This window comes from Coffea arabica, chromosome 6c, assembly GCF_036785885.1.
Source record: "Coffea arabica cultivar ET-39 chromosome 6c, Coffea Arabica ET-39 HiFi, whole genome shotgun sequence".
Classification (NCBI taxonomy): Eukaryota; Viridiplantae; Streptophyta; class Magnoliopsida; order Gentianales; family Rubiaceae; genus Coffea; species Coffea arabica.
The window spans coordinates 30,359,068-30,384,784 of NC_092320.1; the positions used below are offsets into that span (position 1 = coordinate 30,359,068).

The 25,717-nt window shown below is 38.8% G+C and overlaps 1 protein-coding gene across 2 annotated transcripts; it reads left to right on the plus strand.

Moving 5' to 3' along the window:
* Positions 1-593: 593 nt before the first annotated feature.
* LOC113706678 (serine/threonine-protein phosphatase 7 long form homolog) lies at positions 594-6,748 on the plus strand. 2 transcript variants are annotated; one of them, XM_072053393.1, is made up of 2 exons: positions 594-2,496; positions 5,188-6,748. In XM_072053393.1, exon 2 carries the CDS (start codon positions 5,188-5,190, stop codon positions 6,688-6,690), a length of 1,503 nt encoding a protein of 500 aa, XP_071909494.1. In that variant the 5' UTR covers positions 594-2,496; the 3' UTR covers positions 6,691-6,748. The 2 variants fall into 2 exon arrangements, with proteins under 2 accessions (XP_071909494.1, XP_027084417.2); XM_027228616.2 differs by having other exon boundaries at positions 594-1,011.
* The last annotated feature ends 18,969 nt before the right edge of the window (positions 6,749-25,717 follow it).

Consider the following 25,717-nt stretch of genomic DNA (forward strand, 5'->3'; position numbering starts at 1 on the left):
GACGAATGGCGGAATTGCCACCACAGTTTGCAGCTGAAAGCCCCTTGTATGTCTATAAAAGAACGTATGCCAAGGCCATCTTCCTCCACTGGATAACACAGTTTTTTCCAGGAACGCCAATGGTGTTTAGGGCCCAGCTCCGTCTGACCCCAGAAAAAATTTGCCATTAGTCGTTCCAGCTCCTTTAGCACTCCGGATGGCGGGTCCATGACGGCTAACACGTGCGTAGGTATGGCAGAAAGCACATGCTTAATAAGTATGAGTCGCCCCCCCTGGGAGAGGAGCTTTTTCTGCCAGCCCGCAAGTTTAGCAATAAATTTATCAATTAGGAATTGGAAGTATGCTTTTTTCCTACGTCCTGTGTAGACACCAAATTTTTGTCAATTTTTAATATTTTTCTAAATTTTTATCTATTTAATAAGTTATCTATTATTATTATTATTATTAATGTGTAATTTTCTCATTTTTGTAGGTTTATTTTAGAAAAAAAAAAAGAAAAAAAAAACAACAAAACAACAAAAAAAAAGAGTTAAAAAAAAATCAATCAAAAAAAAAAAATCAAAGAAAAAAATCAAAAATCAAAAATCAAAAATCAAATCAAATCAAAATCAAATTATTACAAAACTTACACATTTTCATCATTTTTCCTACCAAAAAACACTTAACCCATTCCTACACTCAACTTTCTTGTCATCTGGTAAAAAAATAATCATTTTGACCAAAACAACACACAAGCTCCTCTTTTTCGCTCAAAAATCTGTTCTCTCGGCTCAGACGGGGAACAAGAAGCAAAAGCACAAAAATCTTCCTCACACTCGGCTCTCCCTGGAAATCAGACAAGTAAAGAAAAAAAAAAACTAACTTCCCATTCCCTCACACTGCTCACGGCTCCTTCTACCCATTTTTTTTTCCACAACCTCAAACACAGAAGGAAAGGCAGTGGTGGGTTGAGCTATTGGAGTTTGCCGATTTCATCAAATTCCTAGGCAAAGGACTACAACCTTCATTGAGGTACATTTTGTTTTCTTTTTTCCAGTTTTTCTTTCCCTTAATTAATTAGATTAAATGCATGTTTTGATGCTTATTTGTCCTTTGCTTTCGTTTGTTGTTGTGGCTCCTGATGTTGTTAAAGTTTTGGGGTGAGCCATGCATGCAATTAAGGGAAAAAGAAATGGGCCTGTGAATGCATGTTAAATGTTTGTGAAAATGACAAAACCAAAAATGAATTAAACTAGTGAACATTTTGTGCTTGTTTCTGGTGAAATAGACGGTTGTAGTTAGTATGTGGTTTGAAAAGTGTTGAATTATTTAAGTATTTTGAAGTTTTGAGCCTTTAAAGGTATTGAAATATTTTCTTTATTTTTGGGGCTGTTTTGACTTAATGCATCATTTTGTTGTTATTTACTTGTCAAACTAAGATTATAGTTGTATTGTAGAAGTTATCAGGAGGGTTTTGGCATAATTTTTATGATTTTTGGTGAAGATGTGAGGGTTTAAAAAAAATAAAAACTGGACTGATTTCTTGGCATTTTGGCCACTTTAAGGTCAATTTTTATTAAAACTAAGCCCGGAAATGGATTCTACGCGAAAAATCGAGTGAGGGGGTGTCTTTTGGTGAAATTCGGTGACCGGAGAGGTCGCCGGCGACCACCGGCGACGGCGGTCGGCGGCGGCCGCGCCACCGGCAGCCACCATGGCTGCCAGCTGAAGCTTCTTCGGTTGGCCGAAGAAGAAGGGAAGGAAACGGATGGGGAAGAGAAGGAAAAAGAAAGAAAAGAAAAGAAAGAAAAGGGGGGGTTTGGGCTAGTGTTTTTTTTTTAGGTGGGCCTGTGGTTATTTTGGTTGGGTTTGGGGAATGGACTTTTGTTTTATTTCTTTCGGGTTTCGGTTGGGCTAGAAGGTCAGAGCCCATGCCTTTATTTTGGTTGGATCTGAGTGATATAAGACGGGCTGGCCTGCTCGTTTCTTTTGGGTTTCGGCTGGGCTTAGGCAGTATTCGGCCCAAATAAATAAATAATGGCCCAGTGGCCTGTTTTCTTAAGAAGATCTGCTAGCGAATTTGCACTTCAGTCCCTGATCTTTGGAGTAATTTTACTGTGGCCCAGAACATTTTAAATTCCTTTCACTTAGGAACTTAATTTAATTGCACTTTGGTCCTTGAATTTTATCTTTCATTTAATTTTGACCCTTAAACTTTGGAAAAATATAACTTCTGTCCCTAAAAGTTTTCAATCTTTGCAATTCAGTCCCTGATGAATTTTGACTCTCTTTATTATGATTGTTTCTTTTCTTTAATAACTAATTATGTTATTTTTGAACATATTCAACTTGCAATTTTTAGATGTTCTTAAATTTTTTTGCGTTTGACATGTTAATGTGAATTTAGTATTTTAACATTATTATTATTTTCAATTAAAGTGGTGCCATGATTCTTTTGTTCATTGTGAGTATAAATAGGACAATTTGACTCCATTTAGTCACCACTTCAAACGGGAGGTACTCCTATTTTATTATTTCAATGTCAATTACGTGTTCTTATGTGCTCCTATTTGTTCCTATGTGTTTATATATTTTTATATGCTTTATTTACTTGATTTAAATATTCATTCAAATTTTCTTATATATGTTTTAGTTAATTTTTATAATGATTCAAGAGGCATTTAAATACCTCAAAAATGTAATAGATAGGATAATTAGATTTGTTTTATTATATTTTTCCCTTCTAGATTGTAGTTAGGCGCCCCCGATGTAATAGATAGATTGCGTGTTTATGTGGCTTATGTGTTATGTGTTTTGTCCGCTTTTCTTAGGATTTTGGCATCTAGATATTATGTTTACGTGTTATGTGCTACGTGCTCTTATGTGTTTATTTGTTTTAATTTATGTTTTATTTGTTTCGCTATGAATTGTTAATGCATGACGTCACCACACTAGTCCAACGCTAGTTGTGGTTTCTCCCTCCGCTTACTTGCTAGTCTAACGCTAGCAAGGATTTTTAGAAATGGGCTAGTCCAACGCTAGACCCTTTAGGTCATCTTGCGCTAGATTCATCATTGTATGCTATTCACCACATTTTCATGCATATTTTCATTTTTAGGATCTTTTCTCATTTGCATGATATTCCCTATTTTATTATCCCCTACCCGCTATAGGTGCTAATCATGTCATTTAGAATTGCATCCCATTTAAGCTAGTTCATTTGCTTGTTCATGTTAGGATAATTATTTTTCAAACATGGGAAATGGGTGATTATAACTTTCTAGTTTAAATACCCTATTAATCCATGTATAAGAAAATTATGTCACGAATTTTTTTTGCCTTCCGTACCCTTTATGTTGCATTCCCTTTTTCTTTGATCACTTATATATATGTATATAATTTAATTTCTTTTCTTTTATTTTCTTTTCTTTTTCATCATTTGCATCCTTGTGACACCTTCGAGGATTTATTTTGACCTTCGCAATTAATGCGATTGGTTCAATTAAACCCTTGAATGAACATGTTGTCCCTTGCGATATTTTTTAGATTTGCATTCATATAGAAAACATCCAAATGTGATAAATTAAGGGTTAGATTAGGAAAATTTTGACTAAACCTCGCAACTAGCTTAGACTAGGTTGAAAGGGTGCCTTAGATTTGAGTTAATCGAATCTTTGCCTTCCCTTTCTTCAACCGTGACTCCCGAATCCATTTTCTCTTGTTTTCAAAGACCTGAAGTTGTCAAAAAGGGTTTTATTTTGTTTTACTTTATTTTTTTGGGTGACTTGGTACACCAAAACTCCATACCAAGTGGCGACTCCTGTTTTTTCTTAAAAACCCTTTTAGACTAAATTTTGGACCCAAATTGTCGCATTCTTTTCAAGTCCCATTCTAGGTCCCTTTTAACTTGTTTAAAAATAAAATCATATCTTTTATAAACCTCACACTTTATTTTTCTTTTCCATCGCGAAAAATGGGGCGCGACAACTTGGCGACTCCACTGGGGACGTTAGAGAGTCCAAGCACTTGGTTTAGTCGTCTTTTCTCTCTTTAACCCTTATATTTATCATATTTGGATGTTTTAGGTTGCATTTTTCTTTTTTAGGATGTTTTGCATTTCACACTCGTAATTGTTCCTCGTCTTACGTGTATGTGATGAATGATTTATTTATTTACTTTTGTTTCGCGCTTTGCATTTGGGGGGTGGGGAATATTACCCTAGAGCCTCGCATTGGTTCTCGATCCTTCCCCTCCAAACCAAGCACTAGCATACGTGCATACGTTTTATCTTTTGTCCCTCATTTATTTTTCTTTTAGTGGCTTGTCACGCCACTCTTCCCTGTTAGGATTAGGCGACCCACTTGGACGTGTGATCGCGACACGACGTGTGCGTAGCATGATCCGAGGGGTCACTCAATCTTCCATTTTAAGCTTTGGGTTGATGACCTTTAGCTTTTAGTCGAAGATTGAGGATTTTTGATAGATTCACTTGGACATGTGGCCGTGGCACGACGTGCGCGTAGCAATGTCTGGGGAATCGCTCGAGCCACCGACAAAGAACCTCGGGGTTGATGACCTTTGGTTTCCAAGTCTGAAGGCTCGGGGACCTAAAACCTATCGAGTCTAGATGCATTAGTGAGCCGATACCTCATGCATCCATGATAGTTTACCTAAGGTAGAATCTGTCTTACCCTATTAGTGACACTATTCACGAGGGGAGGGATCCAACCCCTCTTTTCCTTTTATTGCTTTCTCTCTTTGTATTGTTTTGCTACAATGTGTTGTGTATTTGTCTGATTGAACTAACTTTTCTTGGTTTTTGTCTCCATTGCATTCATAAGCCCTAGAAAATAAGAGTCCTGGCATGGTACTCTCTAAGAGCCTACCCTATGTGATATGACACGTTTAAATTCAATGTTTCGCATTTACAGCATGAATACATTTCATTTTAGGCTCACCCCGGCATACAAAAGGGGATTCTTTTAGGTCATGTTTCATTTGTATAATGCATATTTAGTCGCTTTGATAAATTGGCATCATGCATTAACCCTAGAGGGAATGCCGTTTAGGGAATCCCATTTTAGGAATATAATAACCTTGTTGTCCCTGGGTAACTAACCCTCTGTGGGATATTCATGTTTAAATCCTTGTAAAACTGGAGAAGTGAGGCCTGTAGGTAAGGTATTTAATCTACATTACATGCTTTAGATGGACAGGCCTCAACAAATCAGTCAGCTGTTAACAGTTCCAATGGAGGTTCGAAGATGGCCAGGGCTTCTTTCATTTAGTGAGATCAATCAGGTCGCCTCCTACCTTGGACCAATTGGGGATTTCAAAGACATTGAGTCAGATGGATATTTGGTAGAAGCTTTAATTCAATTGTGGGATCCCGATGGTTCAACATTTCGGATAGGAAGCAAGGAGTTGACTCCGACCATTGAAGAGGTAGCCGGTCTTCTGAATTTGTCAGTAAAGGGTACAGCAGTGATATTTCCGATTGCTTCTGGCAAGGTTGAATTCTGTCATTTTACTGGACTAAAAGAGTCTGTAGTGCGAGGATCAGATCAAAGCATAGATGTAAAATTTTTGTTTGACAGATTCGCAATGAAAGACGGGTTTGATAAGTATTCGAAGGATTTTTCATTTACATCTAAGGTAACATGGGAATGTAAGAGGCCGCTGGTGTATGGACTTGTGATGGCGGGGATTTATTTGTTTCCTAGAAAAGATAAGAAAATTGGTTTCAAAATCACTAAACTCCTGTCTGACTTGTTTTTTGGAATTAAGGATCGACAAGCCTCTATAGTACCGATTGTGTTAGCTGACATTTTTGTTGCGTGCACCAACTGCCAAAGGGGGTCAAAGTTCTTTTATGGATCAAATCGAATTTTGCATATATGGGCCATGGAACATTTTCGAAGACAGTTGCCTGCTCTTGATGGTCTACCATTGATTGGGTATAATTGGATCTCTACCCATCATAAGAGAGTTGACCAAAGTAATTTGCTAAGAAGTGCATCGGAATGGCTGGACTTTTTGAGGGTATTGTCAGATCAAAAGATTAGATGGGTACTAGACTGGACCGACTGTTTTAACCCTGTTCTGCGCGCCAAGTCATCAGATTTGATACCGTTATTGGGAACTCAAGGCATCATGGCATACACTCCGAAAAGGTTTCTCAGACAGTTAGGACGCATTCAAGGAGTACCACTCACACCTGACTTGACCGATTTCACCATCAGTTTTGGCAAGGGGACCTGTCCAGACAAAATTCCGATGAAAGTATCAATTGTCGAAGCTTGGGAAACACTGTCCGATGATGAGGATATCGCTTATGTTCCGCAACTTAAACCAATGGCTTTGGTTACCCCTCAATACGAGGAGTGGCTCAGAGAATCTGGTGCTGGGCGACCATTGATGGAACAGTCCGAGGAAGTCAAGAAACTAATGGCAATCATTGAGGCGAAAGACACAGAAAATGCACAATTAAGACAATCTGTGAAAGTGAATAAGGGTCTAGCAGAGAAGAATAAAAGACTGTGTGAAGAAATGCGAGAAAGACACCAGGAATTGAAGAGAAAGTGTGGCAGGTTGTATGATCAAACTGAACGCATGCAGAATCCTTATTCCAGAGAGCCAAAAGATGCTGTGATAGATAGATTGAAAAAGTTTAATGATCTTGTACGAAATCAACTTCGAGAAATGATGTAGATGATGTATGATATTTTGAAATCCATCAATGAAATGATCCTTATCTGTTGCAAAGTTATTTTTCGAAACACAGGTTTGATAAACAGGTCTCACTTCGAAGGTGTTGCATCATGTTAGGCCTACCCTTGGCAGAAAAGGGCTCCCCCATAGGACATGCATCCGAATTATTTAGATATCTACTAACTCATGTTTCTTTTCTTTTCTTTCTTTTTTCTTTTTCTTGAATAAATCACAGCAATTTGACAGAAAGTCCAACCCTAAATGAGTTTCTTTTCCCCCCTATCAGGTATTTTTCACAATTGCTATCCAAAGAAGCCCCATCATCACCAGATCCCGAAGTAGAGCCTTGAGACAGTCTGTAAACATGAGTTCAGCGCCTGAAGCTTCGGAAAGATCTGCTATGGTTACATCACCGGACTTCACAGCATTGGGAGCTCAGTTAAATGAGGTACTTGGCAAGTTCAATGAGTTAAGTGCTGAAATGGCCGCACAAAGGCGTGTAATTGATCAGCTGGTCGCTAGCAACAATGGTGGTGGGGTCCCAAACGACCAAGAACCTATCGATAATCACCCACCTGCACAAGACTATCAACCACCCCATACATCCAATACCCAAACACCTTTCTTTCCTCCTTGCGCTAACCCACTTGAAAATACCTTCACCCGACTAAATTCAGACTTTTCCTATATGCATCCGAATTATGTATTGGTGAACCCAACCAGTAGTCAAATCCCTCAAACCCATCCACAAACCAATCTGAACATTCCCCCCAACCCTCAGGGACCCCACCACCATACTGCAGAGCCTTTTGTACTGGATACTGGATCTCAAGGGAAGGCGGCGATGGAAGAACAACCTACACCCATTGATAAAGATTTGTTAAGAAGGTTGGACCGATTCGATGATTTTATGAGAAAGAATCAAGGGTTGAGCAGGCATGGTGGTTTGAACTACGATGAATTATGTCTTTTCCCAGATATTCAGCTACCGATGGGATTCAAAACCCCTAAATTCAGCAAGTATGATGGAACTGGAAATCCTAAGACGCACCTCAAGATGTTTGCCAACAAGTTAGGTAAACCTGTGGATGATGAGAATTTGCCTATGCATCTATTTCCGGAAAGTTTGGAGGGAGATGCTCTAGATTGGTATTCAAATTTGAAGTCTGGAGAAGTCAAGACCTGGTTGGATCTATCAACTGCTTTTGTGAAACAGTATGAATTTAACTGTGAGTTGGCACCAACACGAACCACACTGGAGGGTACGAAAAGAAAGCCGTCAGAAGATCACAAGACCTACGCAAAACGGTGGAGAAAGTTAGCTGCCAAAGTGGAGCCTCCTATGACTGAGGAGGAGATTGTTCGCACTTTCATCAAGGCTCACGATCCACCCTATTTTGAAGAGATCTTCCGCATGACTGGAAGTCCATTTGCTGCTATCATTAACAAATTGGAGGAGTATGATGAATTTGTCAAGGCAGGGAAGATTGTTAATGTGTCTGCATTAAAGTTGCAATTGGATGCTCTACAAAATCAAAACAATAATGGGAAAAAGCCCCAGTTTAAGAAAAGAGAAGGTGATACTGCTTTTATATGGGATCAAGGCCCGTCTTTCAGACCCAGAAACCACCCCACCTATCCTTTTCCTTACCCGTATTACACCAATCCTCATCCAGTCTACCACACCACTACCCAATTTCATCTCATCATGTTGCTGACATAGTCTCTGTAGGATGGGCATCTAGGGATAAGTCGTTCACTCAATCAAATTTGCCAGAGGCCAGTATTATGATGGCTAGGGAGATGATCCGAGGCGGATACGAAATAGGAAAAGGTCTTGGGAGGGAATTGTAAGGAATTTTGGAGCCAATAGAGATCCCGACGCAGAAGGATACATTTGGACTGGGATTTCATCCAACTGCTAAGGATAGAAAGGAAATGCAAGCTCGGAAACAAGCCGAAAAGAAGGGCAAGCAAACTGCCTTATATATCCCTCCGCTATATCACATTTTTCCTCGTCCATCGGAGGTGATTATGCCTGAAACGAAGAATCCTGTGGAGGAGATTGAAGTGGACCTGTCTCAGCTATTTGTCGGGGCTACTTGTGAGGAGGAGCCATCAGAGAATGCAGAATTTTTGCCAATTACCGAAGGAGCTATTCAGAACTGGACTGCTGATTATCTTCCCTCTCGAAGGGAATTTCGGTAAATTTAAGGGGATTGTCTTTTGTCTAGATCACATCCAGATAGGACAGTAGTCTGGATCTTTTGTTAAAAGAAATTGCTTTCATCTTTTAAACCTTTATTCTTGTTTCAGTTAATATAACTTGCTTTGTTCAAGAAAATTGCTGAAATGAAAATAAAGGTTTGAGTTAAATATGTCTTCAAATAGCAATCATGTCTGTATATCTATCTTTTTGTGAAGTCTCGATACATTTTGAACTTAATGAAATGAAAGGCTTCTCCAGTATTTGCTATTTGTTTATTACTTATGTTCTATTCTATTTTCAGATGGCCACAAATAAAATCTTTTGACCCTTTGGATGTCACCATTTTGGAATTCGATGGCTGCAATATCGATATCTCTCATGAGCTTGAAATCATGCAATCTGAAATTCAAAGCGAGAGCGATACCGAGGAAGAATTTGAGTCTATTTCAAGGGATTTAAAACAGTATGAAGAGAAACCCAAACCCAACTTAGAAGAAACAGAAATCATCAATATTGGCACTAAGACGGAGGTTAAAGAAGTTAAAGTCAGCATTCATTTGAATAGGAAACAAAAGGAGGAAATGATTGAATTCTTAATATTTTTTCAAGATGTGTTCGCATGGTCATACGATGATATGCCAGGGATCTCTACAGACATAGTGGTTCACAGGTTGCCAACCGATCCAAATTTTTTACCTGTAAAGCAGAAGCCACGTAAATTCAAACCAGAAATGAGTCTCCAAATAAAGGAACAAATTGTGAAGCAGCTCAATGCTAAGATAATCATGGTGTCTCATTATCCCATCTGGTTGTCGAATCCTGTGCCAGTGCCTAAGAAATCTGGGGAGGTGCGAGTATGTGTTGATTACAGAGATCTGAATAAGGCCAGTCCGAAAGACGATTTTCCTTTGCCAAACATTCATATTCTTTTGGACAATACTGCTGGACACGAAATTGAATCTTTTGGTGATTGTTTTGCTGGGTATCATCAAATTTTAATGGCAGAAGAAGACAGAGAGAAAACCTCTTTTATCACTCCATGGGGAACTTTTTGTTATAGAGTGATGCCTTTCGGGTTGAAGAATGCTGGAGCCACTTATCAAAGGACCATGACTACCTTGTTCCATGACATGATTCACAAAGAGATGGAAGTCTATGTGGATGATATCATAATTAAATCCAAGAAGGTTGAGGACCATCTGGTTGATTTAAAGAAACTGTTTGAAAGGTTGAGGAAGTATAATTTGAAGTTGAACCCTGCAAAATGTGCTTTTGGAGCTCCGGCTGGTAAGTTATTGGGATTTATTGTCAGCAAGAAGGGTATAGAGATAGATCCTGCGAAAATAAAAGCAATTCGAGATATGCCCATTCCGAAAAGTCAAAAAGATGTGAAAAGTTTTCTTGGAAAGATCAATTTCATTGGTCGATTCATTGCACAGTTAACCTCTACCTGTGAGCCTTTATTCAAATTGTTGAAAAAGAATGCGCCAATGGATTGGAATGAAGATTGTCAGCAGGCTTTTGATAAGATCAAGAATTATTTGTTAAATCCTCCGGTCTTAGTGCCACCTCAGCCAGGGAGACCTCTGATTATGTATTTGTCTGTTCTTGATGAGGCTGTCGGATGCGTTCTGGGATAGCATGATGAGTCTGGAAGAAAGGAGCAAGCCATCTACTATCTGAGCAAGAAATTTACAGCATATGAGGCCAACTATTCTTTCCTTGAGAGAAGTTGTTGTGCTTTAGCATGGGCAGTTCAGAAGTTGAGACATTATTTGCTCGGTTATACCACTTACCTGATTTCCCGTTCCGATCCTCTGAAATACCTGTTGGAAAAGTCGATGCCCACGGGACGTATGGCTAAGTGGCAAATGATCCTTTCCGAATTCGATATTGTCTTCACAACGCAAAAGGCAGTCAAGGGTCAAGTTATAGCAGATCATTTGGCGGAAAATCCAAGAGATGATGATTACCAGCCATTGCATACCTACTTTCCTGATGAAGAAATTCTGTTCGTTGGAGCAGTTGAGAACATGAGTGAGCAGCATCCTGGATGGAGGTTATTTTTCGACGGTGCGTCAAACTCTTTTGGAGCTGGAATTGGAGCAGTTTTAGTGTCGCCTGAAGGGAAACATTATCCTGCTACTGCCAAATTACAGTTTCCGTGTACTAACAACATGGCTGAGTATGAAGCTTGTATTTTTGGATTGAAAATGGCATTGGACATGGAGATCAAGGATCTGATAGCATTCAGTGATTCTGATTTACTTGTGCACCAGACGCTTAAACAGTGGGTAACTCGGGATTCAAAAATTATGTTGTATCATTGTAACTTGCTTAGTTTGGCCAGCAAATTCAGGAATTTGGAACTCAGACATATTCCCCGCACTCGTAACGCCTTTGCTGATACTTTAGCTACTCTGTCTTCGATGATCCAACATCCAGATGAGCTGGTGATTGAACCTATACAGATCCAACTTCAGAATAGGCCAGCGCATTGTCTGGTTACAGAAAGGGTCACTGATAGTCGCTCCTGGTACAAGGATATTAAGGAATTCATGAAAACGGGATCTTACCCTCCTGATACTGATTCTGTTGCAAAAAGTTTCTTACGCAGGATGTCAGCAAGATTTTTCTTGAATGGAGAAGTGCTGTATAAGAAAACATCTGATTTGGGCCTTTTGAGATGCATCAATGAAGAGGAAGCCGATTATATGATGAAAGAAGTGCATAGTGGGGTTTGTGGGCCACACATGAATGGGCATCTACTGGCTAAGAAGATCATGAGAACAGGATATTTTTGGCTTACCATGGAGCATGACTGTGTAGATTTTGTTAGAAAGTGTGTTAAGTGTCAAATGCATGGCGATGTTATACGTGCTCCTCCTACAGAATTGCATAGTATGACAGCTCCATGGCCATGTTCGATCTGGGGAATGGATGTGATCGGAACTATTGATCCTCCTGCTTCAAATGGGCATCGATTCATTTTAGTGGCGATTGAATATTTCACCAAATGGGTTGAGGCCGCGTCCTATAAGCATGTGACTAAGAAAGTGGTGTCGGATTTCTTGAGAAATAATATCATCTGTCGTTTTGGGTTACCAGAGACGCTGATCACTGATAATGCCAAAAACCTCAACAATGATATGGTGGATGGATTATGTGAACAGTTCAAGATCAGACATCGAAATTCTGCTATTTATAGGCCTCAGATGAATGGAGCCGTTGAAGCTGCAAATAAAAATTTGAAAAAGATTATACGTAAGATGACTGAAGCACACCGGGATTGGCATGAGAAGCTGCCTTATGCACTAATGGCATACAGAACTACCATCAGAACTTCTACTGGTGCAACTCCTTACTCTCTTATGTATGGAATGGAAGCAGTCCTGCCTGCAGAAGTTGAAATTCCTTCCTTACGCATCCTGATGGAAGCTCAGATAGAAGAAGCTGAATGGATCAAAGAACGTCAAGAGCAGTTGTCTCTGATTGATGAAAAGAGATTGAATGCCGTGTGTCATGGACAATGTTATCAGCAACGAATGGCTCGGGCTTACAACAAAAAAGTCAAGCCCCGCTTATTTGAAGTTGGAGATAAGGTTTTGAAACGGATTCTTCCAATGCAAGATGAGGCTAAAGGGAAGTTTGCTCCCAATTGGCAAGGACCATTCATTATTAAAAAAGTGCTATCCGGAGGAGCGCTTATTCTTATGGAAATGGACGGTCAAGTTTTTCCCCAACCAATCAATGCAGACATGTGCAAAAAGTTTTTCATTTGAAAAAAAAAAAAAAAAAAACTGCAAGAGACGGATTTCAGGCATACTTCCTCTCATTTTTCCATTTCGATATTCTACCCCTAATTTTTCTTCTTTCCTTTTGACTTTTCATAACCATTTTCCTTTTCGCTTGGTTGTCCCTTAAGATCACTAACCCCATACTGGGGCAATTCGTTTCTTAAAAAAAAGAAGAAAATAAAAAAAAAAAGAGAGAGAGAAAATAGAGATTCTGTCAGAATTAAATTGGGGCAAATTTTATCTCTTTCTCACCCTAGATCGGAGTAAGTTTTGAAAGAATGCTATCTCAAATGATTGCAAACCCATCATATGATCCGCTGTCAAGCCTTTCAAGCCTTAACCTTTCCTTTGCTACTCTATCCGATCCTAATCACAAGAACCAAAATTGCCGAATTTCGTCTTTTGCAGTACTTTGAAGAAAAAAAAAAAATTTCAACTAGCAAATGATGTAAATACAAACTTTTCTGAAACATGTCAGAGAAGATTGTCTCACTGATGCTACTCATTATCAGAGTATGACTGCAATGATACAGTTGGGATTAAACTTGTCTTGTCTATGTCTCTGGGTGAAAACCTGAAAGGGCACCTTCTAAGAAAAAAAAAAAATTGAAAAATGAAAAGGGTGGGGGTAACCTTAGTGAAAACCCGAAAGGGCGCTGAGGTAGGGTTTTGGAGTACAAGAGAATCAGCGGCAGAGAAGAAGATGTTGAGGTCTGAAAGCTGGTGACTATGTTGATTTGGGTCTCGTTTATACTGTTGTTCTTGCCGACAATGAATTCCAAAATGGATGACTACGAAAGGGTCAGATGGAACATTTTTCCTCATCAAAGACCATCCTCTAAATACGAATCCAAATTTTGATCCTTGGGCCTATATTTAAAAAAAAAAAATTCAAAAAAAAAAAAAAATTTTGTTTTACTATTCTATTTGCAATTTATTTATTCTGCATCATTACTTATTTCACAATAGCATTATTGCATGGTGAATAATACCTTTTAAATTTTAATTAATTGTTTATGTTTCTCATTCATTGGGTCTTACCCAAAAGACAATCCCTTATAATTTATCCCAAAGAAGTCATGAAGTCGAAGGTCCTGTGATAATAAAGTATGGGCAGTTGACATTCAACAGTTGCAAAGATTCTGAAGGGGATTATCGACCGAACCTAAGGGAACGACTTGGCGATATTGAAACTCATGTTTACATGGCTCTCAAGGCAAAGGGATCACATGGTGGTGGCAATCTTTTCATCATAGTCGCTTCTTTTCTTTTTTTTACTTTTTACAGGAAAGATTATGCGACAGACTACTGGCTTAGTTGAGCAAGATTCATACTGGGGCAAATGGCAAGTTTCGCTGTACATTCCCAAAGAAAGAAGCAGAAATCATTATTCTAAATTCTTTTAAAGTTAAAAAAAAAAAAAAAAATCATCAATCAAGAAAGTTGTAAGTCCACCAAGTAAGTTTGTCTTGATTTATTACTACTTGAGCAACATGCATTTTAATCTTTTAGTTTGATGGTATTGAACTTGCATTTTCATTTCTTTCAGTATGTAATTGGGCTAGAATCTATCCCACCAATTTGTTTAAAAAAAAAAAAAAAAAAAAATTTCAAACCAGAAGATCATATTTAAATTCCTATTGGTGAGTCTCAGCGTCCACCACGCACCCTTCTATCTCCCATTCTTGACAATTAAATTTCCTGTTGGAGCCTAATCGCGTCCCTCCGCGCATCAATTTAATTTCCTGTTGGTGAGTCTCAGCGTCCACCGCGCACCCTTCTATCTCCCCTTCTTGACAAATTTAATTTTCTGTTGGAGCGTAATCGCGTCCCTCCGCGCATCAATTTAAATTCCTGTTGGTTAGTCTCAGCGTCCACCGCGCACCCTTCTACCTCCCATTCTTGACAATTTAATTTTCTGCTGGAGCGTAATCGCGTCCCTCCGCGCATCTTTTTCAAAAAAAAAAATAAAATACAAATTTAAATTTCTATTGGTGAGTCTCAGCGTCCACCACGCACCCTTCTATCTCCCATTCTTGACAATTAAATTTCCTGTTGGAGCGTAATCGCGTCCCTCCGCGCATCAATTTAATTTCCTGTTGGTGAGTCTCAGCGTCCACCGCGCACCCTTCTATCTCCCCTTCTTGACAAATTTAATTTTCTGTTAGAGCGTAATCGCGTCCCTCCGCGCATCAATTTAATTTCCTGTTGGTGAGTCTCAGCGTCCACCGCGCACCCTTCTATCCCCCTTCTTGACAAGTTTAATTTTCTATTGGTGAGTCTCAGCGTCCACCGCGCACCCTTCTATCCCCCTTCTTGGAGCGTAACCGCGTCCCTCCACGTATCTTTTTCTAGTTATGATAAGTTAATTTTCTTGACTGTTTTAGTTAATAATTGTGCTTTCTCATTCATTTTGTGTTTCATGTTTAGAAGTTCTAAGAAGCTCAAACTTTTTCAACTTTGCAAAGATCGCAGTTGGTCAATGCACTTGTTTCATTGTGGTTCACTTGCATTCGAACTACGTTTGACCTGATTCCCATGGTAGGATACGTAGGCAACTCTACATGAGTTCGGTCACATGTTTTGCAATTTCATTACATCTTTTGTTCACTAATTTCAGCCAAGTGTTGCTTTTCTTTATTTTAGCTCAGGTGCGGCTAGAAGAGACAGGTAAGCAATTTGGTGTCTACGTCTTTGTCTTGAGTTTCTTTGAAACTCTTGACAAAGAGGGGCAAGCTGTAGACACCAAATTTTTGTCAATTTTTAATATTTTTCTAAATTTTTATCTATTTAATAAGTTATCTATTATTATTATTATTAATGTGTAATTTTCTCATTTTTGTAGGTTTATTTTAGAAAAAAAAAAGAGAAAAAAAAAACAACAAAACAACAAAAAAAAAGAGTTAAAAAAAAATCAATCAAAAAAAAAAAATCAAAGAAAAAAATCAAAAATCAAAAATCAAAAATCAAATCAAATAAAAATCAAATTATTACAAAACTTACACATTTTCATCATTTTTCCTACCAAATAACACTTAACCCATTCCTACACTCAACTTTCTTGTCATCTGGTAAAAAAATAATCATTTTGACCAAAACAACACACAAGCTCCTCTTTTTCGCTCAAAAATCTGTTCTCTCGGCTCAGACGGGGAACAAGAAGCAAAAGCACAAAAATCTTCCAGCTGTGTGATCTTGGTGAGGTGTGTGTACTAAATTTGGTGGATAAGAGTGACTGTTAGGTAAGAGGGAGTGTGTGATTAGAAGTGCTAATAATAAGTTAGTGAATCATAACTTAAAACAAAAATACAAGAGAGTTAAGGAAAATAGGCTTGAACCGATATGCGCCATTTGTTACCGGTTGAGCACACCGTTTGGCTAATATTTTCTTACCATAATCTCCTTGTTTTTATTTCATTTAATCCTCCTTTAATCTAACCCTAAGCTAGCTGAAATTTTTGACCAAGGAAATGAAAGAAAAGAAAAAAAACAAAGAGAAATCTTGGCTTGACAAGTGTCAATGATCCAAACAAGTTTGACCAAGAAACTTTCCTATCTTCCTATCTTTCTTTTGGCCAATTTTTCCTCTCATTTTACTTCATCTTGGCCGAACCTCTTGAGGAGAAAAAGGAAAGAAAATTTCATTCTTCAACCTCAATTTCTTGCTTGAATCTTGAGTTTTAACCATTGATCTTGCAAACTACACCATAAAAAGTGATATCTAAGGGAGATTAAAGGCTTTAGTAGAGAGACTTTGGGGGAAAAAGCACTTGGTTTTCATTTTTCTTGAGGTTTCAAAGTAACTATGGCAAGAGACCCTTTTTACTTCTATTACTTGCATACTAGAGGTTTTAGAGTTGGATTTTGATAGTTTACGTGGAAAATTTCATGGTTTATGTGACGCTCCCATCTCTCCCAAAGGCGAACCCTAGGGTATCAGCGGAAAGCCTGCCCAACTCTCGTCAGGACTCACGCACTCGTTCAATCTTAATAGAGGCTAACAAATCAACCATCGACTTAACTAAGAAATATTTCGAATACACAAGCCACAACTTCTAAGGCTAGCAATTACAATTACAGTCCACCATACCCAAAAATAACAAAATTTACACTTTAAGAATCTTCAATTTCATACAAAAGACATACTAGCTTCCACCAAAAGTCGCTAGTCTAGAATCTCCAATTTCTACTTCCAAAGCCTGCTAAGGAAAACAAATTTAAGGGGATGAGTTAACGCTCAGTGAGGCCAAGAAAACATAAAAAAGCAAGCAAATAGCACCAATCAATCAAATAACATACTTGAAAGCAACTTTAAACATGAAGTTTCATTTAAGTGCACAAGTAGGAAATAACACATATGGAAGGATACAAGAGCTTTCAGGAGCTATTTCCACGTCTCGACCGCTTCAAGCCATCTGGGGTTGACTCTCTGTCAACTCAAGTAGTAACATGACCGTAGTGCTCCACTTACTTCCTCCATCCAACATAACACCCACTTGGGTCCGAAACCAAACATGTATGAAGTGACAATACTAATCGAGTATGCCAAGCAAGATTTCAAAAGATCAAACTATAAAATTTCCCATGGTTCACCAAGCTTCTCAACCAAACCCTTGTCGGCTCGAGTTACGAGGTTAGCCAATGGGTTGGAGCATCCCCACAAGTATAATTGGTCGATGAGACAACGCTTCAATCGACTTTGAATCGTTCATAGCGTTGAGTCGGGATGAGCGGTGCCTCCCACCCGAATGGGTGTGATACATTCTGTCGCTCAGTGCTCACGAGTTAAAACATTTCAAGTACAAGTGCAAGCCATATACATTCATTTAACAAGTACCATTCAATCACAAGAGAGAGAGGACGAGGGCGATAAAGTACACCCTCGCCTTGGCAAGTTCACGTATCATATAGCATTGGTACAAATATCATTTCAATCACATTAGCATTGAATATGCACTTGACACTAACCGAAAGTCAAGGCAAAACAAGAGCAAAGTGAGAAGTCAGACGAGCTCTTCGGCATCCTCGTGACCACCTGAGACATGCACAATCACGATAACCTAGGTATTCGACCAAAGTTAATAAGAAAAATATTTTCTCGCTACCCACTCTCAAGGTCACAAGTTCGAGTCAAGTTAAATTAAAGGAGCTTTTCTCGCTAAATCATTGAAATAATGCTCAAAGAGAACTCAAAGGGTGTTTTCGATTCAAGTCGTGACAAGTAATTTTAATTCCAAAAGAAAGTATCATACTTACTTTCAACACAAAATTCAAGAAAATGAGAGATGGTTTTCATCTCTCAAAACTTCTATTCTCATGTCCAAACTTTAGAATATAAAGAACGTTCACATTTTCCAAATTAATGGAGTCAAAACTCATCCAAAACTCTACTCATTTTCATAGTAAATGTCAAAGCTAAAAGTTCCAAGTTTCGAGTATAAAACTAGTGAAATTCTCCAAGAATTACTCTAGCCAAAACGCTTCCTTTTTAAAGTTCAATCGCATGGAAATCGAGGGCATAAAACTAGAGGTTGAAGTCCATTTCTCAAGTATGAAAAAGGTGCCATTGACCAAGGAAGTTAAGCAACCAAGAAAACACACCAAGAAAGGTTTAATCCTTTGGAAATCAAGATTCAAAATGAAGGCCTAATGTTCAAAGAGACCTTGTATCCAACCATCAAATTAAACTTAAAACGAACTAACAATCTCAAAGAAAGGTTGAAAGTGCTTAAAGAGTACTTTGTTTGAAACTAGAAAATTTCCAGCTTGGTGCGACACTACTTGAAAAAATCATATTTGGAAATCCATAAGTCCAAAAATTAGAAACTTTATATCATTGGAAACTAGACTCAATGTAACACTCTCTAGAAGAAACTTTTCCCAGACTCCAATCCGAAATCATTCAAATTTTAGATCGAAGTCACTGTTCCAGACAGAATAGAGCAAAACAGGCTTGCAATTTCAGTAAACTTTGGAAATTCAAAAAAATTCATAGAAATAGAATCAGCCCTTGAAATTTATATCACTAATAGAACTTCAAATCTAGTTTCAAATGCAATAAATAGAACTCAATTCGGACCTTTATACACCAAGATACAAAAGTTTTTAGAAAGCTGATTTTTGGAACATGTTTCACGGAATTTCCAGTTTTGAAGTACTTAACAGAGTTTCAAAATCTGGTCATATCTAAAACTACACAACTCAACATTTAGCGTGGTTTTCAGTATTGAAAACTAGATTCAAAATGCTAAAAATCACTAGAAGGAATTGTCTAAAAATTCGTTTTGATAGATAGGTGAAAATGAGCTACAAACTGCAGCTACACTTGTTTTTCGGATGAAAACAGTAAGAAAAATTAGTCATTTTTTCTGGATCACTATGGCTCATAGAAAACGAATTAGGGGTTGCATTTTATACCGTTGAAAAGCCCTTAGAGTCTAATTTTAGATGCCAAAATGATAGTTGATTTCAATTCCCAGAAAAAAGGTTATGAGCCAAAATGTGAACATTGGCCGGGTCTCCAGATCAGAAAATTTTACAAATTTGCAACCTCACTTTCCCCTACTTTAACTCAACCAATTGTGAAGCTTTTTGGGAGATATTTAGCACACATAAACACCAACATATAACAAGCATTATAGCACCAAAATAACAACAAAATTTGAAATTAACATAAGGAATTCAGCCATCCAAAATTTAGACAGCAAGCCTCTTCCATTATTCAAGTTTTCTTTTCAAGTTTCCTACCAAACTTAGCCATAATTCATCAAAACAAGCACCAAACAAATAAGTAAACACACAATAATACTCAAGACCTCTACCTAAAAGCCACCTCAAATCCTCCATCTAGAGTCAAAGTCCATTGGACCCATCAACAACCCAATGTCAGACTAGTTAGAACTAACTAACTACTATAAGTTGGGAGGAAAAGATGGGAGCTTTGGAGGATTACCTTGCTTCCAAGATATGAAGACCAACCACTAGTGTATAAGCTCTAAACCACCAAAGTTCCTTCCTCCTTCAAGTCACCCTTCAAACTTATGTGATGAACCAAGAAAAGAAGCAAGTTTGGAGTGTCTTCTTGGAGCAAAAATGGAAGAAAGCTAGCTGAAATTTTGTTGAGAAATGGTGGAGGAAGAGTCAGTCAAGAGGGAAGAAGAAGGGAGGGGATTGTGTGGTAGTTGGTGAAGCGATGGGGTGAAGAGAAGAAATGACATAAAGGTGATTTGGTACCCCAAAAGTCAACAATTGAATAGGAGGTCATTAGTGCTCCTAATTGAGTTTGATTTAACTCATTCACCTCTAATCTCTCAAATAACTTTTCTTAACCTACTATTGATCATCCTTAATTCTCCAAGATTATTGCACTCTCGGACCGAATTTTTTTCTCAAAAAACGTGCATTTACTATTTCTTACTAAACGAGCTGCAGAAAAAAATAAATTTACTTGCGAGACGTTTTAAAATATAAAATGAGACATTGTTCCATGCAAATAAAATTAAAATGGATGAAATAAATTAATTGGAGAAAACGAATAATTAAATAATTAAATAAGCCAGTAAAATAAAATAAAAGTAAGTAAAATTCGGGTCCTTGCATCCTTCCCATCTTTAAAAGAATTTCGTTCTCGAAATTTATACCTTGATTCAAAAACAGCTTTGGATACTTCTTTCGGATCTCTTCTTCTACTTCCCAAGTCATTTTTTCAATTCCATGATTTCTCCAAAATCTACAATACAAGATCTCAACATTTTTTCTAGGGTTTGGATTGTACTTTCCGATTGCCCATTGGCTTGCGGGGTGGTAATTGGTACTAAAATTCAGGTTAGTCACTAGACTCTCTTGCATCTTTTGTCAAAAATCGAGACACAAACATAGGATCCCGATCTGAAACTATTCCCACCGGTATCCCATGCAATCTTATAATTTCATCCAAATACAACTTAACCAACCTTTTCAAGGAGTACTTCATACTAATTGGTAAAAAGTGAGCAGATTTGGTCAATCGATCCACTATTACCCAAATAACGTCGTGCCCTCTCTGAGTCCTTGGTAGCCCTGATACGAAATTTATTGTGATATTTTCCACTTCCACTCAGGTATCTCCAACGGCTGTAATAATCCAGACGGTTTCTGATGTTCGACCTTAACTTGCTGACAAGTGAGACAAGCTCGTACAAATTGGGCTTCATATTCTCCCACCAATAAAGGTTTTTCAAGTCTTGATACATCTATTACCTACAGGGTGTACCGTATATTTAGAACGGTGAGTTTCGTCTAAAATTTCCCTCTTTAGATCTTCATCTTTTGGCACCACTAGGCGATTTCTAAACTTTAACACTCCATCAGTCCCCAAATTGAAGTCAGATTTTCCCCCTTTCGAACTTTCGCAACCCATTTTTGCACTTCAGGGTCTCCTTTTTGAACTTCTTTGATTCGATCTAACAAGGTAGATCTCACAGTAATATTTTCAAAATTACCATTTGTGTGTGAGAACCCGTAAAATCCTAATAAATTTTCCTAGGGTTAAACCCTTTAATGGCATGTTTTCTGCGTTTTCTGGCTTAGGAATATTTTCTTGGTGGGTTTTATGAGCAGTTATAGTTTTTAGATGATTTTTCTAGTATTGGAGAGCTTTTGAAAAATTAAGAATATATATTGGACGTGGGACCCACTAGTACGAAAAGTTCGGAAAAATTCGGCCAATAAGGTTAAGTTTCGGATACTGTGTGAAATTTATCGGGTGTTAAGAGATAAGTAGAGAGTGGGATTTGATTGATGGGAGAGGAAAAAGAAAGATAAGAATGCATTTAAGAGGTGACAAGTGTCACTCTCTTATTGGTTATACTTTATGATTTACTATTCATGTTTTTGACTTTTGACCAAAATGGTTAAATATCTTAAAAATTGCACAAAAATTACCATTTCTTACCTCCTCCATAGCCGGCCCTCTCTCTTGCCAAGAAGGAAGAAAATTTCTTCAAACTTCAAGCTTTCAACTAGCTCAAATCATCCAAACCAATTGCCTAAACTAGTTTCTACTCCATACAACCTTTCCATTTGGTGTTAGTGGTGAGTTTGGTGAAGTTTTTGGAAGAGCTAAGGTGGTCTACAACTCCTCTTCTCTTGTATACTAGGTAAGTGATGATTGAACATACTCCTACACCTAATGATGCTTAAGTTATGCTTAGTAGTGGCTAAAGTGATGATATTTGTGATTTATTTCTTGATTTGAAGTGATTTGGTGAAGTTTTTATATTTTTGAGGAATTTTCTGGTTTAATATGAATGTGATGTTGTGGTCATCTATGATGGTTGATAATGAGGGGGAATGACTCTAGTAGGTGTGAATTAGTGATAATTGCAACCAATTTTGGGTTTGGATTGAATTGTGGAAAGTTAGGGTTTTATCACCCCTTATTCTGTCCGGTTTTGGATCATAGGGTTAGAGGCCGAATTGGATTTTGCTTAAAACATGAAAGTTGTAGGTATTGATGTGCTTGAGGTGCTTGTAAAATTTGAGGTCATTTCGATTAGTGTAGACTGAGATATGTTGATATTACTGTGGCTGTTCTGGGTTGATCAGGATGGCAGAACTGCGTTTGTATTTGGCTATTTTGACTGGAATTACTTTGGATTTGGATGTTGGTGTCTTCTGATGAAATATAGAGGAATGTCTTAGCTACCATATTCCTTTGGAATCAATGCATTTGGACTTGTATAGACTGAGTTGGACTCATTACAGCATTATGTGATTTGCAAACCTGTTTTGGTAATTCTGGTTTTGTATTTTGCATATTTGACCTAGTTGTACTAGGATTTGGACTGAGTGGCCTTCTACATTGTTGTAGCCCTGTTTCTTAGCTTTGAAACGGTGGGTCTTACACCCCCATCCGATAACCGTAGTGAATTTGGTGCCATTACCGCATATTGAGGTTGAATACGGTTTGTGATCCTGTTTTGCGATTCTGGTATAGTGTCTTGCATTTTTGACCTTGTTACATTCAAAATTGGACAAAGTTTCCTTCTTCAACATTGTAGCCCCTTAAGTCCTGGATATTACTGTAAATTTTCAGGTTAAACGGATTAGTATATCCTGAGCTATAAATGAAATACTCAGACCTGTTTTGACCGTCAAATTCTGTTACGTTTTTGGAAAGTTTCTGACCGTGACTTTTTCGATTTTGATAGAGTACGATCTGGGTATCGACTCCTTCATAAGAAATGTAGATCTTGGTCACAGCTTCGAAACGCTATAAAGTGTACGATCTGAGTCCCGTAGCTCTAGTTATGATCGAAATAAGAATTCATGTCAGGACTGTTCTTATATCCGGACAGTTTACGACTGGAACTTTGGCTTCACATTTGACTGGGTTACAAGCTGTTTGGGCTTGCGACCAAAACACCAAACTTATAGCCCTATATCAGAGCTTTCTAACGCCCTTGGAATTTCATGAATCAGATTTATAAAACTTGAGATATAGCCGAGCAAATAAGGCCTGGCCGTGAAAATGACCATTTTCTGGTCAGATCTGTTTTGGTCCTGATGACCAATTTCCGTTCCGAATTTGGATTGCCGACCTTCATGAAAGTTGTTCCATTTGGAATGAACTATCTAACTGCCAATTTTCAGCTCTTTTGACCATGTGTAACATAGAAAACAGTTTGCACTCAAAACTGACCATTTGTGCATTGGCCAGATTTCGTAAGCGATTGTGTTTGGTTCATTTGGGACTGAACCTCCAGTTTCAGTTCTGGATGTCTTCATAACAGTTGTTGTTCATCCTTTAAGCTTCGATATGGCATCTCATATGCCTTAATCCGATGTTCGTAGCTCAACTTATGAGTAAACTAGAAACGAGTGTCAAATCTGCCGTTTCCGCTAACGGCCGTTTCCGTTTCCGTCCGTCATATTTACGTGCGCGCGTGTTGTTTTTGCCGTTTAGCTTGTTTTAGGCACGATAGTAGCCGTTTGCGATATTATGTGACACAATCTTCTATTTCAGACGGTGGTGAGCTGGGCGGAACTGGTGGGGCCCACTACTAGCTGTTCATTTCGATCCGACTTCGTACTTTTACTATTTCAGTTTCTGAGTAAGTATTCAGGCCAGTTTGGTGTGTTTTCTTTGCTATGTGTTTGAGATATGTGAAAAGGGTACTTAGGCGAGGGTGTACTTTATCGCACTCGACCTAAACCCTAATTTGAATGTATAATTGTACTTGGCATATGTATATGAATCTTTTGGAACCAAAACCCTTAAGCTTGTGGCTCGGGGCGACTTTCGAGTAAAGTTTGTGAAGTTTGCAAAGTTTGTGAGTTCGTAGGCCCGATCTAAGACCTGTTTGGACTATTCGAGCCGGTTAGGGCTTGGTCGAAGTCAGTCCAACTTAGTCTGAGGTCACCAAGTTTGTAGGTTCATGTTATGAACCAATTTTGTGAATCCGGTTCACCGAGAAGGTGACCAAGTTTGTGACCCGAGCTTGTGACTCAAGCTCAAGTTTGTGATTTTGTTCGCCCGGGCAAGTTTGTGAGGTGACTGACCAGTGAGGGTGATAAGGTGTCGGTGGGTGTACAAGTGAAGTTCTACGGACCATTAAGTGTGGTCGACGGAGTGTCGGCAGGAGATCACGCATGGCATATGAATTGGCTTTGGAGCCACCTGTATCCTTATTATGTGATGTTATTTTTCTGCTTTTGCTTTACTCTTACTATGTCACTGTTGTTACGTGAAATTTACGCTTTCGCCCCTGTTTACTTACTAAGCATATAACTTACCCCATTCCTTTTGTTTTTCTTAGCAGGGGCCGACGCGGGGATTTTTGGCTCGTACACTAGTATAGTTAGATTGGCTTGTAATAGTTGAACAGTTAGAATGTTTGTTTTTGTTTTGGTGGTTTGTATAAGAACCCTTCTTAGGGTCTATCTTCTGCTGGTGGTGGTTATAGTGTATTAGAGTGGTTTGACTCGAGACTTTTGAAGATGTAAATATAACTTTTGGGATTGTATATATTGTATATAGTGATCTTTCGATTTATCTAGTTTTATTGCTTTAAGTTTTGAGTCCTGGCGCGAGCTAGGCAGGCGGACCGCCGATACCCTTGGGTTCGCCCTTGGGAGAAGTGGGGTCGTCACAGTTGGTATAAGAGCGCCTAGGTTAGAGGACTTGGGCAAGTGGGACATACGCGATAGGCACTAGGCATATTTGACCATTTTAAGTTGAATGATATCTTTTAAGCTGAAATGCTGGTTGACTGACGACTTAATGTTTTGTAGGTATGTATCCGGGCGGTTCGAGTGGTGCGGGACCCAGTGGCGTGGGACCGAGATTTCCGAGCACGAGAGGCATAGAGGATCGAGTGCTGCGTAAGCGGGCGATCCGCTATCGGCAGAGACCTGGAGAGCCTTACATTTTATACTCCCCTTTTGGTCAGGTGGCGCACCGACCTTGTGGATGTTGGTACACATACTGTTACCCTGACGAGGTCGTCCTGGCTGTGGACGACGAGCGACGTAGCCTGCTTAGACAGCTAGACGAGGCTAGAGAGGTTGGCCTTGGGCAGGCGATACGTATTAGGGACTTGGAGCAGGGTCTCCGAGAGGAGAGGGAGAGGACGGATGCTTTGCACCGTCAGCTCCAGGACACACACCAGCACCTCTTCGCTATGAAGAGGCAGCTGAGGGACAGGGCTCGGAGTATGTCTGTTGACTGCGAGCTCTTACTAGATCTAGCCGCAGAGGCACCGCCACGGGCCACCGGTCCAGAGAGGATGGACGAGGTGGAGACGTTAGGTTCCGTTGGGAACCTGGGCCCTAGGGGAGGCGATTAGGATTGCTTTTGTACTTTTGTCTAGCTAGTGTATGACTTTCATGACTACACTCTTTTGTTATTTGGTTGGCTGACTAGATTTTGGAGCCAGTGCTCATGTGTACATTGGGTTTTGTACCAACTGGAGGTCGGTAATGTGTAAATCTTTTGGTGTGACTTTGTAAATACGTGTATATATTTGAATAGAATTTTGAA

Excerpts from the sequence above, each read along its gene's own strand:
- LOC113706678 (XM_072053393.1), top strand. The coding sequence starts at position 5,188 with ATGGACAGGCCTCAACAAATCAGTCAGCTGTTAACAGTTCCAATGGAG.